This window comes from Carcharodon carcharias, chromosome 15 (genome assembly GCF_017639515.1).
Source record: "Carcharodon carcharias isolate sCarCar2 chromosome 15, sCarCar2.pri, whole genome shotgun sequence".
NCBI lineage: Eukaryota > Metazoa > Chordata > Chondrichthyes > Lamniformes > Lamnidae > Carcharodon > Carcharodon carcharias.
This window is the reverse complement of record NC_054481.1, coordinates 135,324,498-135,340,736: the sequence shown is the minus strand read 5'-3', so window position 1 is coordinate 135,340,736 and position 16,239 is coordinate 135,324,498. Positions and strand designations below refer to the sequence as shown.

General features: G+C 46.7%; 1 protein-coding gene across 1 annotated transcript in view; it reads right to left on the bottom strand.

Moving 5' to 3' along the window:
• Positions 1-10,659: 10,659 nt before the first annotated feature.
• Positions 10,660-16,239, bottom strand: part of vwa5b1 (von Willebrand factor A domain containing 5B1) — a 161,824-nt gene continuing 156,244 nt past the window's right edge. The window contains exons 13-16 of the mRNA XM_041207027.1: positions 15,819-15,969; positions 15,574-15,626; positions 10,770-10,904; positions 10,660-10,679 (exon numbers count right to left, since the gene is read on the bottom strand). Coding sequence (XP_041062961.1) covers positions 10,660-10,679; positions 10,770-10,904; positions 15,574-15,626; positions 15,819-15,969 — 359 coding nt within the window. The remainder of the gene's footprint in view (positions 10,680-10,769; positions 10,905-15,573; positions 15,627-15,818; positions 15,970-16,239) is intronic.

The window sequence follows — 16,239 nt, the reverse complement described above, 5'->3', positions numbered from 1 at the left end:
GGTGGGTGTGGGTTGTGGGGTGGGTGTGGGGTGGGTGTGGAGTGTGGGGTGGGTGTGGGGTGGGTGTGGGTGTGGGGTGGGTGTGGGGTGGATGTGGGGTGGGTGTGGGGTGGGTGTGGGGTGTGTGTGGGCTGGGTGTGGGGTGTGTGTGGGCTGGGTGTGGGGTGTGGGGTGGGAGTGAGGTGGGTGTGGGGTGGGTGTGGGGTGGGTGTGGGGTGTGGGGTGGGTGTGGGGTGGGTGTGGGGTGTGGGGTGGGTTGGGGGTGGGTGTGGGGAGGGTGTGGGGAGGGTGTGGGGTGGGGTGTGGGGTGGGTGTGGGGTGGGTGTGGGGTGTGGGGTGGGTGTAGGGTGGGTGTGGGGTGGGTGTGGGGTGGGTGTGGGGTGTGGGGTGGGTGTGGGGTGGGTGTGGGGTGTGGGGTGGGTGTGGGGTGGGTGTGGGGTGGGTGTGGGGTGGGTGTGGGGTGGGTGTGGGGTGGGTGTGGGGTGGGTGTGGGGTGGGTGTGGGCTGGGGTGGGTGTGGGGTGGGTGTGGGGTGGGTGTGGGGTGGGTGTGGGGTGGGTGTGGGGTGTGGGGTGGGTGTGGGATGGGTGGGGTGGGTGTGGGGTGGGTGTGGGGTGTGGGGTGGGGTGTGGGGTGGGGTGTGGGGTGGGGTGTGGGGTGGGTGTGGGGTGGAGTGTGGGGTGGGTGTGGGGTGGGTGTGGGGTGGGTGGGGTGTGTGGGGTGGGTGTGGGGTGGGTGGGGTGTGTGGGGTAGGTGTGGGGTGTGGGGTGGGGTGTGGGTTGGGGTGTGGGGTGGGTGTGGGGTGGGTGTGGGGTGGGGTGTGGGGTGGGGTGTGGGGTGTGGGTTGGGTGTGGGGTGGGTGTGGGGTGGGTGTGGGGTGGGTGGGTGTGGTGTGTGGGGTGGGTGTGGGGTGGGTGTGGGGTGGGTGTGGGGTGTGGGGTGGGTGTGGAGTGGGTGTGGGGTGTGGGGTGGGTGTGGGGTGGGTGTGGGGTGGGTGTGGGGTGTGGGGTGGGTGTGGGGTGTGGGGTGGGTGTGGTGTGGCTGTGGGGTGGGTGTGGGGTGTGGGGTGGGTGTGGGGTGGGTGAGGTGCGGCTGTGGGGAGTGTGTGGGGTGTGGGGTGGCTGTGGGGTGGGTGTGGGGTGTGTGTGGGGTGGGTGTGGGGTGTGGGTGTGGGGTGGGGTGGGTGTGGGGTGGGTGTGGGGTGGGGTGTGGGGTGTGGGGTGGGTGTGGGGTGGGTGTGGGGTGGGGTGTGGGGTGTGGGGTGGGTGTTGGGTGGGTGTGGGGTGGGGTGTGGGTTGTGGGGTGGGTGTGGGGTGGGGTGTGGGGTGTGGGGTGGGTGTTGGGTGGGTGTGGGGTGGGGTGTGGGGTGTGGGGTGGGTGTGGGGTGGGGTGTGGGGTGTGGGGTGGTGTGGGGTGGGGTGTGGGGTGTGGGGTGGGTGTGGGGTGGGGTGTGGGGTGGGGTGTGGGGTGTGGGGTGGGGTGTGGGGTGGGGTGTGGGGTGTGGGGTGGGTGTGGGGTGGGGTGTGGGGTGTGGGGTGGGTGTGGGGTGGGGTGTGGGGTGTGGGGTGGGTGTGGGGTGGGGTGTGGGGTGTGGGGTGGGGTGTGGGGTGGGGTGTGGGGTGTGGGGAGGGTGTGGGGTGGGTGTGGGGTGTGGGGTGGGTGTGGGTTGTTGGGTGGGTGTGGGGTGGGTGTGGAGTGTGGGCTGGGTGTGGGGTGGGTGTGGGTGTGGGTGGGTATGGGGTGGGTGTGGGTGTGGGGTGGGTGTGGGGTGTGGGGTGGGTGTCGGGTGGGTGTGGGGTGGGTGTGGGTGTGGGGTGGGGTGGGTGTGGGTGTGGGGTGGGTGTGGGGTGTGGGTGTGGGTGTGGGGTGGGTGTGGGGTGTGGGGTGGGTGTGGGGTGGGGTGGGTGTGGGGTGGGTGTGGGGTGGGTGTGGGGTGGGTGGGGTGGGTGTGGGGTGGGTGTGGGGTGTGGGGTGGGTGTGGGGTGGGTGTGGGGTGGGGTGGGTGTGGGGTGGGTGTGGGGTGTGGGGTGGGTGTGGGGTGGGTGTGGGGTGGGGTGGGTGTGGGGTGGGGTGTGGGGTGTGGGGTGGGTGTGGGGTGGGGTGGGATTGTGGGAGGGCCATTAAAATGGTGGCAGAAATAATCAGGTGTCTTCCTTCCAGTATATTAACTTCCCAGATGCAGGGATGAGAGCAGCGCAGCCTGCGGACTAGAGACAGGCAGCCAAATAATTCCCTTCACTGGCCAATTAGCAGCCACTTTCCTGCTCCCCCCTCCCCCCAATCTGCTGTGGTGGGATTCAAACCCGGGTCCCCAGAGCATTACCCTGGGTCTCTGGATATGGGCTCGGGACCTGCTTTTGATCCCAATGGGAGGACATTAGGCCTTCTGACCAAGCACTTAATCAGCAAAAACAACAGTAACAAAGAAAGTAATGTCACTAAGGAGTCACAAATCCCCATGTGGGGCAGATAGTTTCCATCCCAGGATTTGAATGGAAGTAACTGAGAGCTTTACAGGTGGTGTCGTTGGGGTTAGGACCCAGTTTGGGTGCAATTTAAAAGTCATGGTCCCAGAGATCCTGATGCCTCCAGCACAGTTTGCAACTTTGAAAGTGAGGGTGTTTGAGAAGGAAATGGGCTGCTCACCCCCAATTAACCTCCCATTCAGACCCTTCAGGAGCTTGTGGAGGTTGGGATTGCAATTCCCAATCGAGAGTTCGTCAAATACCAACAGTCGGACACATGTTAGTACACAGCTGCTAGGTTGACAGTGAGCAAAGGGAAAATTCTTATCAATGTTAAGAATCCTGCACAGTGCCTCAGTTTTGGCCATTCAGCAATCATCTCACATCTTTGTACTGCTCCTGCTCTCGTCAGCAAGGCAGCATTTACCCTATCCTGGCTACTTTCTGCTTTTGCTGCTGGCACCGGGAGAAGCTCAATGCCACTAATAGGGCACCGAGCTCACCTCCTGCTCAATTAGAGCACTTACATTTAACAATAGTGTAATGTGTAACACAATTGAGGCAGCTATGTAAGGCCTTGGTGAGACCACACCTGGAGTATTGTGTACAGTTTTGGTCTCCTTACCCAAGAAAGGATATACTTGCCATAGAGGGAGTGCAGTGAAGGTTCACCAGACTGATTCCTGGAGATGGCAGGATTGTCGTATGAGGAGGGATTGGGCCGACTAGGCCTGTATTCACTGGGGTTTAGAAGAATGAGAGGAGATCTCATTGAAATGTATAAAATTCTGACAGGGATGGACAGACTGATGAGGGGTGATATTTCCTCTGACTGGGGGGTCTAGAACAAGGGGTCACAGTCTCAGGATACGGGGTAGACCATTTAGGACTGAGATGAGGAGAAACTTCTTCATTCAGAGGGTGGTGAACCTGTGGAATTCTCTACCACAGAGGCTGTGGAGGCCAAGTCACTGACTATATTTAGGAAGGAAATAGATGGATTTCTGGACTCTAAGGGTGTGGGGAGAGTGCAGGAGTATGGCGTTGAGAAAGAGGATCAGCCATGATCATATTGAATGGTGGAGCAGGATCAAAGGGCTGAATGACCTACTCCTGCTCCTAGTTTTCTATGTTTCTATGAGGTTGGGACTGCAATTCATCCTGGCATCAGGATCCTAAACCCACTTAGAAAATTCAACCCCCTAACTGTAATTTTCTGAAGTCTCACAATTCAGGAAATGTTCCTTTGGACTAGAAAGGTATACACTCTGCTATTTAAGAAAGGTGAGCGAAGGAAATCTTCAGGCCCTAAGAGGGTGTTGGTGACCACAGACTTCCATTGGATTAGGCTATGATTATTCTTAGAAAAGTACTGCAGTGGTTTGCCATTGAATTATAAACCAGTTAGCCTAAATTCTGTTGTTGAGAAATTGCAAAAGTCTATAATGAAGGAAAGAATGTTTGAAGAGCTTGAATTTTTTTAGCTGAACAGACAGCCAGTGTTAATTGTGTATTAATTGTGTTTAGATGTACACAGACGATAAGCATTAACTCGCCATTCTCTTCAGCCCCTATCAATTAGATGCAAACTAAAATGGTGGGGCTGGGTGTATACTTGCCATGTGTATATATAGTAAATAAATGTGTAAAGATTGGTTTCAGTTCTATCCTTCACCAATTAACGTTCTCAAATAGAACAGAATGAAATTGTAAATTGTAAAGGTTAGGTCATGCCTTTTGAATCTGATTGAAATTTTTGTACAGATGACTGAAGTTTTAGGGGAGTGTCTATGGATGTGACTTATTTGAACTTCCAGAAGGCATTTGGTATAGTTCCTCTGAGAGACTGTTAGCTACCTTTGAAAGCAAATTAATGACTTAATTAGGAAATTGGCTAAGTGGCAGGAGACAGTTGTGATAATGGGCAGCTACTCTAATTGGCCAAATATGTCCTGCAAGGTTCTGTGTTGGAGCCTCAACTATTCACCATAATTAGTAAATGCTGTAGTAAATGGGCTTTATATAAAGTATAAGGTATGTCAGTGCAGTTCGGCCATGTCCATCTTGTGGGATGTGGGAAGTCGTGCAGGCACAAAGTGCCCTCAATGACTACATCTGCAGGCAGTGTCACCAGCTGCAGAAACTTGAGCTGCGAGTTGCAGAAGCCTGAGCAGCAGCTGGAGTCAGTGGTGCATCCGCAAGGCTGAGGATTACATTGAAAGTACATTTAGAGAGGTGGTCACACCACAGCTAAGAAGTACACAGGCAGAGAGGGAATGGGTGACCGTCAGAGTATCTAAGAGAAACAGGCAGGTTTTGCAGGAATCCTCAAGGCTATCTCGCTCTCTAACCGCTTTTACACTTTGGATACTGGTGAGTGTGACGGTTCTTCAGAGGCTGTAGCAAGAGCCAAGTCTGCGGCACCACAGGTGGTTCAGCTGTACAGGAGGGGACGGGGAAGAGTGGATGTGCTACAGCTGTAGGGGAGAAGACAGGCGTTTCTGTGGCTGTAGACGTGAATCCAGGAAGGTATGTTGCCTCCTGGTGCCAAGGTCAAGGAAGTCACAGAGCGGCTGCAGGACGTTCTTTTGGGGAGGGTGAAGAGCCAGAGGTCGTGGTCCACATTGGGACCTATGGCATAAGTGGGAAAAGGGGTGAGGTCCTGAAAGCAGCTTCAGAGTGCAAAGGGGAAAAACTGGCAGTGGGAAATAGTGAAGTATCAACTGATAATGAGAATATATCAGAGAGTTGCATCAAGGTAGATAGAATACTTGGAGAGTTTGATAGAATTAGAGTAGGCAACAGTAAGTCATTAGATGGGGTCAGAGTAAGGGGGAAAGTAAAAACGCCTAAATCAGGGTTAATGTTCATGTATGTGAATGCACGGAGTGTGATTAATAAGATTGGTGAACTGCAGGCACAGGTTAACAAATAGAATTATGATATTATTGCTATAACAGAGATGTGGCTCAAAGAATGGCAGGACAGGGTGTTGAATATTCCTGGGTACAAGGTATTTAGAAGAGACAGGAGAGGAAGAAAAGATGGGTGAGCAGAGGCAATATTGATTAAAGGTGGCATTACAGTACTGGAGAGAGAGGAGGTTCCAGGGGGGTCAAGGACAGAATCTCCCTGGCTAGAGGTAAGGAATGGGAAAGATGCAATAACATTGATCAGTGTAGTATATAGACAACCAACTAGTGGAAGGGATGTGGAGAAACAAATTTGCAAAGAAATTATGGAGATTTGCAAAAGTTATAGAGTAATCATAACGGGGGACTTCATTTATCCAAATATAGATTGGGATAAGAATAGTTCAAAGGGACAAGAGGGGTGAGAATTCCTGGAATGTGTTTGAGATAATTTTCTACAGCAGTATGTTTCCAGTCCAATGAGAGGACATGCACTGTTGGGCCTGGTTCTGGAGAATGAGTTGGCCAAGATGTATCAAATATCATTGGGAGTGCCTCTAGGGGACAGTGACCATTGTATCATAAGGTTTAGGTTAATCAGGGAAAAGGACAGAGAATAATCCAGAGCAGGGATAATTAATTGGGAGAAAGCCAACTTCGATGGGATGAGAATGCATTGGAGTTGAGTGAGTTGGAATCAAATATTGGCAGAAAAGATGGTGGCTGATCAATGGGCCACTTTCAAAGAAAAAGTATTGCAGACAATGTTGAGGTATATACCCTTGAAGGGGAAAGATAGGACAAACAAATCCAGAGTGCTCAGGATGACGGGAGAGATAGAGGTAAAGATGAAAAGGGAGAAGTGCGCCTATGACAGATGTCAGGTAGAAAATACAATTGAGAATCAGACTGAATATAGAAGGACCATAGGGGAAGTGAAGAAACTACTAAGAAAAGCAAGGAGAGAACATGAAAAGAGGTTGGCAGTGAACATAAAAGGGAATCCCAAGGTCTTCCATAAGCATTTAAATAATAAAAGGGTAGTTAAAGAAAGAATAAGGCCTATTAAGGACAAAAAAGGGGACTTGCATGTGGACGCTGGAGAAATAGTGGAGGCGTTGAAAGAGTCCTTTGCATCTGTCTTCACAAAGGAAGAACTTGCTACCCAGGCCGAGGTGAGTGAGGAGGTAACTGGTACACTAGAAGAACTTACAATTAAGAGGAATAGGGTGTTATAAAGGCCATCTTTACTTCAAATAGATAAGGTACCAGGACTGGATGGGATGCATCCAAGGGTATTGAGGGAAGTGAGAGTGGAAATTGCAGAGGCACCGGTGATAATCTTCCAGCCTTCCTTAGACACAGGGGAGGTGCCAGAGGACTGGAGAATTGTGAATGTTATACCCTTGTTCAAAAAGGGGTGCAAGGATAAAGCTGGCAACTACAGACCAGTCAGTTTCACCTCAGTGGTGGGGAAACTTTTGGAAACTAAAGTACGGGATACAATCAATAATCAATTATACAAGTACAGGATAATTAATGAAAGCCAGCATGGATTCATCAAGGGAAAATTGTGTTTAACTAACTTGCTGGGGTTTTTCAACTCCTCTTGTGGATTCCAGCTGCTGTCAGCCAGACTGTCCTTATCTCAAGAACAATCACAAGAGACTTGAAATTCAAGGAAGGCTTGGACAACATAATTGAATCTCCTAAAAGGTATGAAAAACCCTTTTACTTATGAGGGAACAGGAGACAAGAAGGACTTTTCCAAAACACTGCAATTTAATTGACTTCTTTGCTTTGTGAACAATGACTCGCCTAAATTAGCATAGCAGCCATTGTATGTATTTTGATTTAAGGAAAGGGACCCATCTGAGTCCACCTATACAGGCAACCTTCAGACAGTCAACTATAGAAACCATCACAGCTGCTGAATTAAACCCTTCACTTTGGAAATAAGGAATTCAAATCAACGGGCTCACAACAATATTTCACAGAGACTGATTGAAATCTCATCATCCAGTATCACTTTTTCCCCTTTATTTGCATTTTAATCTTTGCACCTGTATTTTTTAGTTAATGATTTTATCACTTGCACTTAAATAACTTTTAGCAGTACTTTTTAATAAACTAACCTTTAACTTATTTAAGGTTAAAGCTTGTCCGCTGGGTTATTTTTAAAATGAATCATTCATAAATTAAAAAGAGGCCACACATACACACAAATTCTTAGCTCACAGGCTACTTTAAGGAAACACCTTTTACATAGTCATGAGAACACAACGGGTCGTAGAAGTTAGAAACTCTCTCCTGCAAATGGCAACTGATATAGATTAATTGTTAATTTTAAAACTGAGGTTTAGATTTTTGGACCAATGATATTAATGGATATAGGGCAAAGGCAGGTTTAGGAGTTAGGCCTCAGATTAACCATGATCTCACTGAATGGTGGAAAAGGCTTGAGGGGGTAAATGACCTTCTCCTGTTGCTATGTTCCCATTTTGTCCTTTTCACCATATTTAGCAGTAGAATGCAATCACTATCCTCAATTAACTTGAGTTAATTGTCCTATGTATAGGTTTGCTGAGTCCCAATGAGGAAGATATAATAGCTATTTTGTGTAACCTGCACCAGACAGCTCACAACTGCTGCACAAACTTTGTTTCTTACCCAAGGTACAGACAGACACTAGAATTTCCTTAATCCATGATAAGTAACTTAGTGTAAATTTGGCACTTCGCACAAATGCATTAAAACACAACTTAATCACATTTATTCCCAATTTTCCATCTTTGACTTAAGTGCAAGTTGTTGTTGATTTTCCTTGCTCTATTTGTCATTGATCTCCAATCCAATTTGTTCAAAATTGTTTCCAATTGTCCAATAAAATTAAACTGGCCAATGATGTAAAGGAGTTTTACATTTAAAACTTCATTATGTTCTACAATTTCAACAATTACATAAAACTTAGAGCTGCATCACTGACATCTCCAAACTGTTGCTGAAGATAATTTTGGATACTCTGTCAGAATTGCATGAAAATTATTGAAAGTCCCAGGTGCTCTGAGCTTGGTTGGTGCAATCAATACCAATCATTTCACAATTAATATCTTTAGCTTTGAATCTAGTGACTCAAAGGATCATTCTTTTCTTGGAGAGTTCAGTGGCTCCTAATAGCAGCTGGTGAGAATGACACTCTTTACTTTAACAATAAGAGATTCATCTTTTTGTACTGCAGCACCATTATGTAAACTCCCTACCAACAGTATGAATGTATCTTCATAATACAGACTGTAGCCTTTCAAGAGGCAAATTACCAACACCTTCTCAAGGACAATATATACTGCCCTTGTCACCAGCCCCTACATCCCGAGGATGATTTTTTTCCAAAATGATGCTGATGCCTAACTGACAAACTGAGTTCTCAGCCCTGCACTGCAACATGATTTTTGCATTTCTGTCCTGCAAGGATATTTCCCTGTTAGAAACATAGAAACTAGGAGCAGGAGTAGGCCATTCGGCCCTTCGACCTGCTCCGCCATTCATTATAATCATGGCTGATCATCCAACTCAATAGACTGCTCCAGCTTTCTCCCCATATCCTTTGATCCCTTTTACCCCAAGGGCTATATCTAACTCCTTCTTGAAAACATACAATGTTTTGGTCTCAACTACTTTCTGTGGTAGCGAATTCCACAGGCTCACCACTCTCTGGGTGAAGAAATTTCTCCTCATCTCAGTCCTAAAAGGTCTACCCCGTATCCTCAGACTGTTCTACAATTTCAACAATTACATAAAACTTAGAGCTGCATCACTGACATCTCCAAACTGTTGCTGAAGATAATTTTGGATACTCTGTCAGAATTGCATGAAAATTATTGAAAGTCCCAGGTGCTCTGAGCTTGGTTGGTGCAATCAATACCAATCATTTCACAATGGTTCTGGACTCCCCCAGCATCGGGAACATCCTTCCTGCATCTACCCTGTCCAGTCCTGTTAGAATTTTATAGGTTTCTATGAGATCCCCCTCATTCTTCTGAACTCCAGCGAATATAATCCTAATCGACTCAATCTCTCCTCATATGTCAGTCCCTCCATCCCAGGAATCAGTCTGGTATACTTTCGCTGCACTCCCTCTACAGCAAGAACATCCTTCCTCAGATGAGGAGACCAAAACTGCACACAATATTCCAGGTGTGGTCTCACCAAGGCCCTGTATAATTGCAGCAAGACATCCCTGTTCCTGTACTCGAATCGTCTGGCAATGAAAGCCAACATACCATTTGCCTCCTTTACCGCCTACTGCACCTGCATGCTTACCTTCAGCGACTGGTGTACAAGGACACCCAGGTCTCGTTGCACATTCCCCTCTCTCAATTTATAGCCATTCAGATAATAACCTACCTTCCTGTTTTTGCTACCAAAGTGGATAACCTCACATTTATCCACATTATACTGCATCTGCCAAGCATTTGCCCACTCACTCAGCTTGTCCAAATCACACTGAAGCATCTCTGCATCCTCCTCACAGCTCACCCTCCTACCCAGCTTTGTGTCATCTGCAAATTTGGAGATATTCCATTTAATTCCCTCATCTAAATCATTAATATATATTGTGAATAACTGGGGTCCCAGCACCAATCCCTGCGGTACCCCACTAGTCACTGCCTGCCATTCGGAAAAAGATCCATTTATTCCTACTCTTTGTTTCCTGTCTGCCAACCAGTTTCTATCCATCTCGATACATTACCCCCAATCCCATGCGCTTTAGTTTTACACGCTAATTTCTTATGTGGGACTTTGTCGAAAGCCTTCTGAAAGTCCAAATAAACCACATCCACTGGCTCCCCCTCATCAACTCTACTAGTTACATCCTTGAAAAATTCCAGTAGATTTGTCAAGCATGATTTCCCTTTCGTAAATCCATGCTGACTCTGTCCGATTCTGCCACTGTTTTCCACATCTCAGCTATTAAATCTTTTATAATGGACTCTAGAATTTTCCCCACTCCCAATGTCAGGCTGACTGGTTTATAATTCGCAGTTTTCTCTCTGCCTCCCTTTTTAAATAGGGGGGGCTACATTAGTCTGCTGTTTGAAAAGGTTCATGGCCAGAATATTACATCAGTTTAATGTGATTGCAATCACTCCTCTTGAATTTGTCTCTCAGAGTGAACAGGTGAATCCAGAGCAGCAACTACTCCAGCAACTGCTGATTGAATCAATTCAGCAATAGAAAGCTCTTCGAATGAGCAAAGTTGCTGCACACTCAGGGTTTACAAATTCATTTATGGAGGACAATGTCTGAAGGAAAAGATTTAAAACATGTAAAGAACTTTTTAATTAAACTTATGATTGTACAATAGGTAGAATATGAATATTTGTGTGTCTTACATAGAGTGGAAAAGCCATCATCAACCTCATCAGCTCCATATTCAGACTGAGAACGGCCAAGACCAACTGAGTAACCCCTGTGCCTCCAGCTTCCTGAACACGATGTCCTTTGACTGTTTAACTTCGAACCAACACCTATTAAAAGAATTAGAACACAATGAAGCAAAAGCAGTTACCAAAATAATAAAAAACAAAAACAGAATTACCTGGAAAAACTCAGCAGGTCTGGCAGCATCGGCGGAGAAGAAAAGAGTTGACGTTTCGAGTCCTCATGACCCTTCGACAGAACTTGAGTTCGAGTCCAAGAAAGAGTTGAAATATAAGCTGGTTTAAGGTGTGTGTGTGGGGGGGCGGAGAGATAGAGAGAGAGAGAGAGGTGGGGGGGGAGTGTGGTTGTAGGGACAAACAAGCAGTGATAGAAGCAGATCATCAAAAGATGTCAACGGCAATAGTACAATAGAGCACATAGGTGTTAAAGTTAAAGTTGGTGATATTATCTAAATGAATGTGCTAATTAAGAATGGATGGTAGGGCACTCAAGGTATAGCTCTAGTGGGGTTTTTTTTTTATATAATGGAAATAGGTGGGAAAAGAAAAATCTTTATAAATTTATTGGAAAAAAAAGGAAGGGGGAAACAGAAAGGGGGTGGGGGTGGGGGAGGGAGCTCACGACCTAAAGTTGTTGAATTCAATATTCAGTCCGGAAGGCTGTAAAGTCCCTAGTCGGAAGATGAGGTGTTGTTCCTGCAGTTTACGTTGGGCTTCACTGGAACAATGCAGCAAGCCAAGGACAGACATGTGGGCAAGAGAGCAGGGTGGAGTGTTAAAATGGCAAGCGACAGGGAGGTTTGGGTCATTCTTGCGGACAGACCGCAGGTGTTCTGCAAAGTGGTCGCCCAGTTTACGTTTGGTCTCTCCAATGTAGAGGAGACCACATTGGGAGCAACGAATGCAATAGACTAAGTTGGGGGAAATGCAAGTGAAATGCTGCTTCACTTGAAAGGAGTGTTTGGGTCCTTGGACGGTGAGGAGAGAGGAAGTGAAGGGGCAGGTGTTGCATCTTTTGCGTGGGCATGGGGTGGTGCCATAGGAGGGGGTTGAGGAGTAGGGGGTGATGGAGGAGTGGACCAGGGTGTCCCGGAGGGAGCGATCCCTACGGAATGCCGATAAGGGGGGTGAAGGGAAAATGTGTTTGGTGGTGGCATCATGCTGGAGTTGGCGGAAATGGCGGAGGATGATCCTTTGAATGCGGAGGCTGGTGGGGTGATAAATGAGGACAAGGGGGACCCTATCATGTTTCTGGGATGGAGGAGATGGCGTGAGGGCGGATGCGCGGGAGATGGGCCGGACACGGTTGAGGGCCCTGTCAACGACCGTGGGTGGAAAACCTCAGTTAAGGAAGAAGGAGGACATGTCAGAGGAACTGTTTTTGAATGTAGCATCATCGGAACAGATGCGACGGAGGTGAAGGAACTGAGAGAATGGGATGGAGTCCTTACAGGAAGCGGGGTGTGAGGAGCTGTAGTCGAGATAGCTGTGGGAGTCGGTGGGTTTGTAATGGATATTGGTGGACAGTCTATCACCAGAGATTGAGACAGAGAGGTCAAGGAAGGGAAGGGAAGTGTCAGTGATGGACCACGTGAAAATGATGGAGGGGTGGAGATTGGAAGCAAAATTAATAAATTTTTCCAAGTCCCGACGAGAGCATGAAGCGGCACCGAGGTAATCATCGATGTACCGGAGAAAGAGTTGTGGAAGGGGGCCGGAGTAGGACTGCAACAATAAATGTTCCACATACCCCATAAAGAGACAGGCCCCAGCTATGCCTGTCTCTTTATGGGGTATGTGGAACATTCCTTGTTCCAGTCCTACTCCGGCCCCCTTCCACAACTCTTTCTCCGGTACATCGATGATTACTTCGGTGCTGCTTCATGCTCTCGTCGGGACTTGGAAAAATTTATTAATTTTGCTTCCAATCTCCACCCCTCCATCATTTTCACGTGGTCCATCTCTGACATTTCCCTTCCCTTCCTTGACCTCTCTGTCTCAATCTCTGGTGATAGACTGTCCACCAATATCCATTACAAACCCACCGACTCCCACAGCTATCTCGACTACAGCTCCTCGCACCCCGCTTCCTGTAATGACTCCATCCCATTCTCTCAGTTCCTTCGCCTCCGTCACATCTGTTCCGATGATGCTACATTCAAAAACAGTTCTTCTGACATGTCCTCCTTCTTCCTTAACCGAGGTTTTCCACCCACGGTCGTTGACAGGGCCCTCAACCGTGTCCGGCCCATCTCCCGCGCATCCGCCCTCACGCCATCTCCTCCATCCCAGAAACATGATAGGGTCCCCCTTGTCCTCACTTATCACCCCACCAGCCTCCGCATTCAAAGGATCATCCTCCGCCATTTCCGCCAACTCCAAGATGATGCCACCACCAAACACATTTTCCCTTCACCCCCCTTATCGGCATTCCGTAGGGATCGCTCCCTCCGGGACACCCTGGTCCACTCCTCCATCACCCCCTACTCCTCAACCCCCTCCTATGGCACCACCCCATGCCCACGCAAAAGATGTAACACCTGCCCCTTCACTTCCTCTCTCCTCACCGTCCAAGGACCCAAACACTCCTTTCAAGTGAAGCAGCATTTCACTTGCATTTCCCCCAACTTAGTCTATTGCATTCGTTGCTCCCAATGTGGTCTCCTCTACATTGGAGAGACCAAACGTAAACTGGGCGACCACTTTGCAGAACACCTGCGGTCTGTCCGCAAGAATGACCCAAACCTCCCTGTCGCTCGCCATTTTAACACTCCATCCTGCTCTCTTGCCCACATGTCAGTCCTTGGCTTGCTGCATTGTTCCAGTGAAGCCCAACGTAAACTGGAGGAACAACACCTCATCTTCCGACTAGGGACTTTACAGCCTTCCGGACTGAATATTGAATTCAAGAACTTTAGGTCGTGAGCTCCCTCCCCCACCCCCACCCCCTTTTTGTTTCCCCCTTCCTTTTTTTTCCAATAAATTATAAAGATTTTTCTTTTCCCAACTATTTCCATTATATAAAAAAAAACCCCACTAGAGCTATACCTTGAGTGCCCTACCATCCATTCTTAATTAGCACATTCGTTTAGATAATATCACCAACTTTAACTTTAAAACCTATGTGTTCTATTGTACTATTGTCGTTGACATCTTTTGATGATCTGCTTCTATCACTGCTTGTTTGTCCCTACAACCACACCACCACCCCCCACCTCTCTCTCTCTCTCTATCTCTCCGCCCCCCCCCACACACACACCTTAAACCAGCTTATATTTCAACTCTTTCTTGGACTCGAACTCAAGTTCTGTCGAAGGGTCATGAGGACTCGAAACGTCAACTCTTTTCTTCTCCGCCGATGCTGCCAGACCTGCTGAGTTTTTCCAGGTAATTCTGTTTTTGTTTTGGATTTCCAGCATCCGCAGTTTTTTTGTTTTTATACCAAAATAATAACGTGTTTCAAAGCACTGAACATTTAAAGGGACAATAAGCCATTTGAAATCCATTGAAGAGTATCTTCACTTCCAAGTGGAAAGGAAACTTGTGTTAGGTGAACCTATAGAATATTACTGCTGCTGTGAACGTTGTGGAGTGTGGATGGAACATTCAGGAGCGAAGAGTGAATACTGCACTAAAGTCCCGATCAGGATAATCAGAAATGATCAGAAGTGGGTAATTCCTATTCAAAAAGGTCAGGATTTATCTCAATTCTGACCACTTCTAGTTTGAGAGTTTCTATTCATTCAATTCTGCTTTTTCTCACCCCACCACGATTCCCTCCTCCCCCTGCCTGCATTCACCTGACACCATTTTAAATATTGTATAACTGCACTGCACACTCACAGGAAACATTAATTTCAAAGTTCCTAGACCTGGATAACATTGAAGCAGCATAGTGAGACCTAAAGGGTAGGGGCCTAATTTTGGTTCATTTTTAAAAGTACAAATAATGAAGTTGTAGCTATATAATCAATCTGTGCACCCGTGTGGACATTGGACAGAGATGTTAATCGTTATCAGGTTGTCAGACACACAGGGTGCTGAAGATACAAAGGGAATAGTTTCTTGAGGAAGCGCAATGAAGGAACAAAACCTATAGTGCAGACACTATTAGAGTAAAATGGAGCGGGACAAAATATGACAAAATAAGAAGCTATTAGTCCTGGATCTCAAAACCTAAGTTACAACACTCTGTAGAATGTAAAGCAGAATGAAAGGTAAGGATTTCCACACTTTTGAGATCTTGAGAGATGAGTTAACATTAAAGAAGATGAGATAAGTCTTGATTTGAACACAATGAATATATAAAGAGGAAGAAGAGGTTGCTGGATGACACAGTTGGATATGTTAGTACTGATAAAATAGAAAAACAGTAGTTTGCAGTATTGTCTAATTTAACAATTCAGTAACAACTCTGCATTTGTTGTGCATCTAGAAATAAACAAAATATCAAATTTATTAAAATGAATCCATCCTAATACCTGTAATTTTCTTAATAATTCCAGGAAATGCACCCGATCGTAATGGATAATTGTTCAGTATTCGCTCAGCTATGTAACATCTCTTCGGGAACATTGGGGTCAGGTCAAGTATTCATTATTCTTGGTGAATTACTATATTATTCCTCTGTCTGTTGCTTCTGAACCTCTCAGTCAGCACAGCCAAAAATAGTTCTTACACTTTGCCAAAGCAGCTGTTGACAGTTTTTAAGCAGGTATACAATTTCATTCCATTCTGCTACCCAAGATGGACAAACCTCCTTGTTCTAACTCCTGAGGAGTGGGAGGGTTTGTCAAGGCTTGAGTCTGCCTATCACCAATAATGGAGTGTTTCTAATATTGGAACATAAGAAAGTACAGGAGTGGAAATGTCCATCTGACCATTCACTCACTCTCAGAGAAAAGGACTGAACTTGTTATACGGGGGATACAGAATGACATATTTTATTGTAATATTGTCCAAGATTGAAGTTTCAGTTGAAATTAACTCAAAGTAACTCACAACATGACAATACCTGTATTTGGATATGCGATAATGTTTGGCAGATATCCGTTGTTGTCAAGATACATTGGTACAAAAGCTGTGTATTTGCTAATGATATTACATGCCTTGCTGGTGTGAATTGCATTCAGTTGGTATCTTCTTCCAGAACCTGAAAACAAAGGCAAAATAAAATGCAGGTATTGGTTTTTTGATTGTTTAAATGCTAGTAAGATCATTGTAAAGAATTAATTTTCCATCCACAAGTACTTCCAGTTCCATTATGTAACATTAGTACAAAATAGAAAACTAATGGCTATCTATTTAAACATAAACTCTAGGTGTTGCAAGATCCACAGGGCAAATAGTACCCAGGTTACAATCCATCACAACGGGGCAACAGAAAGTGACAAACCTCACGAGTTTACTAAACAAACTGTAT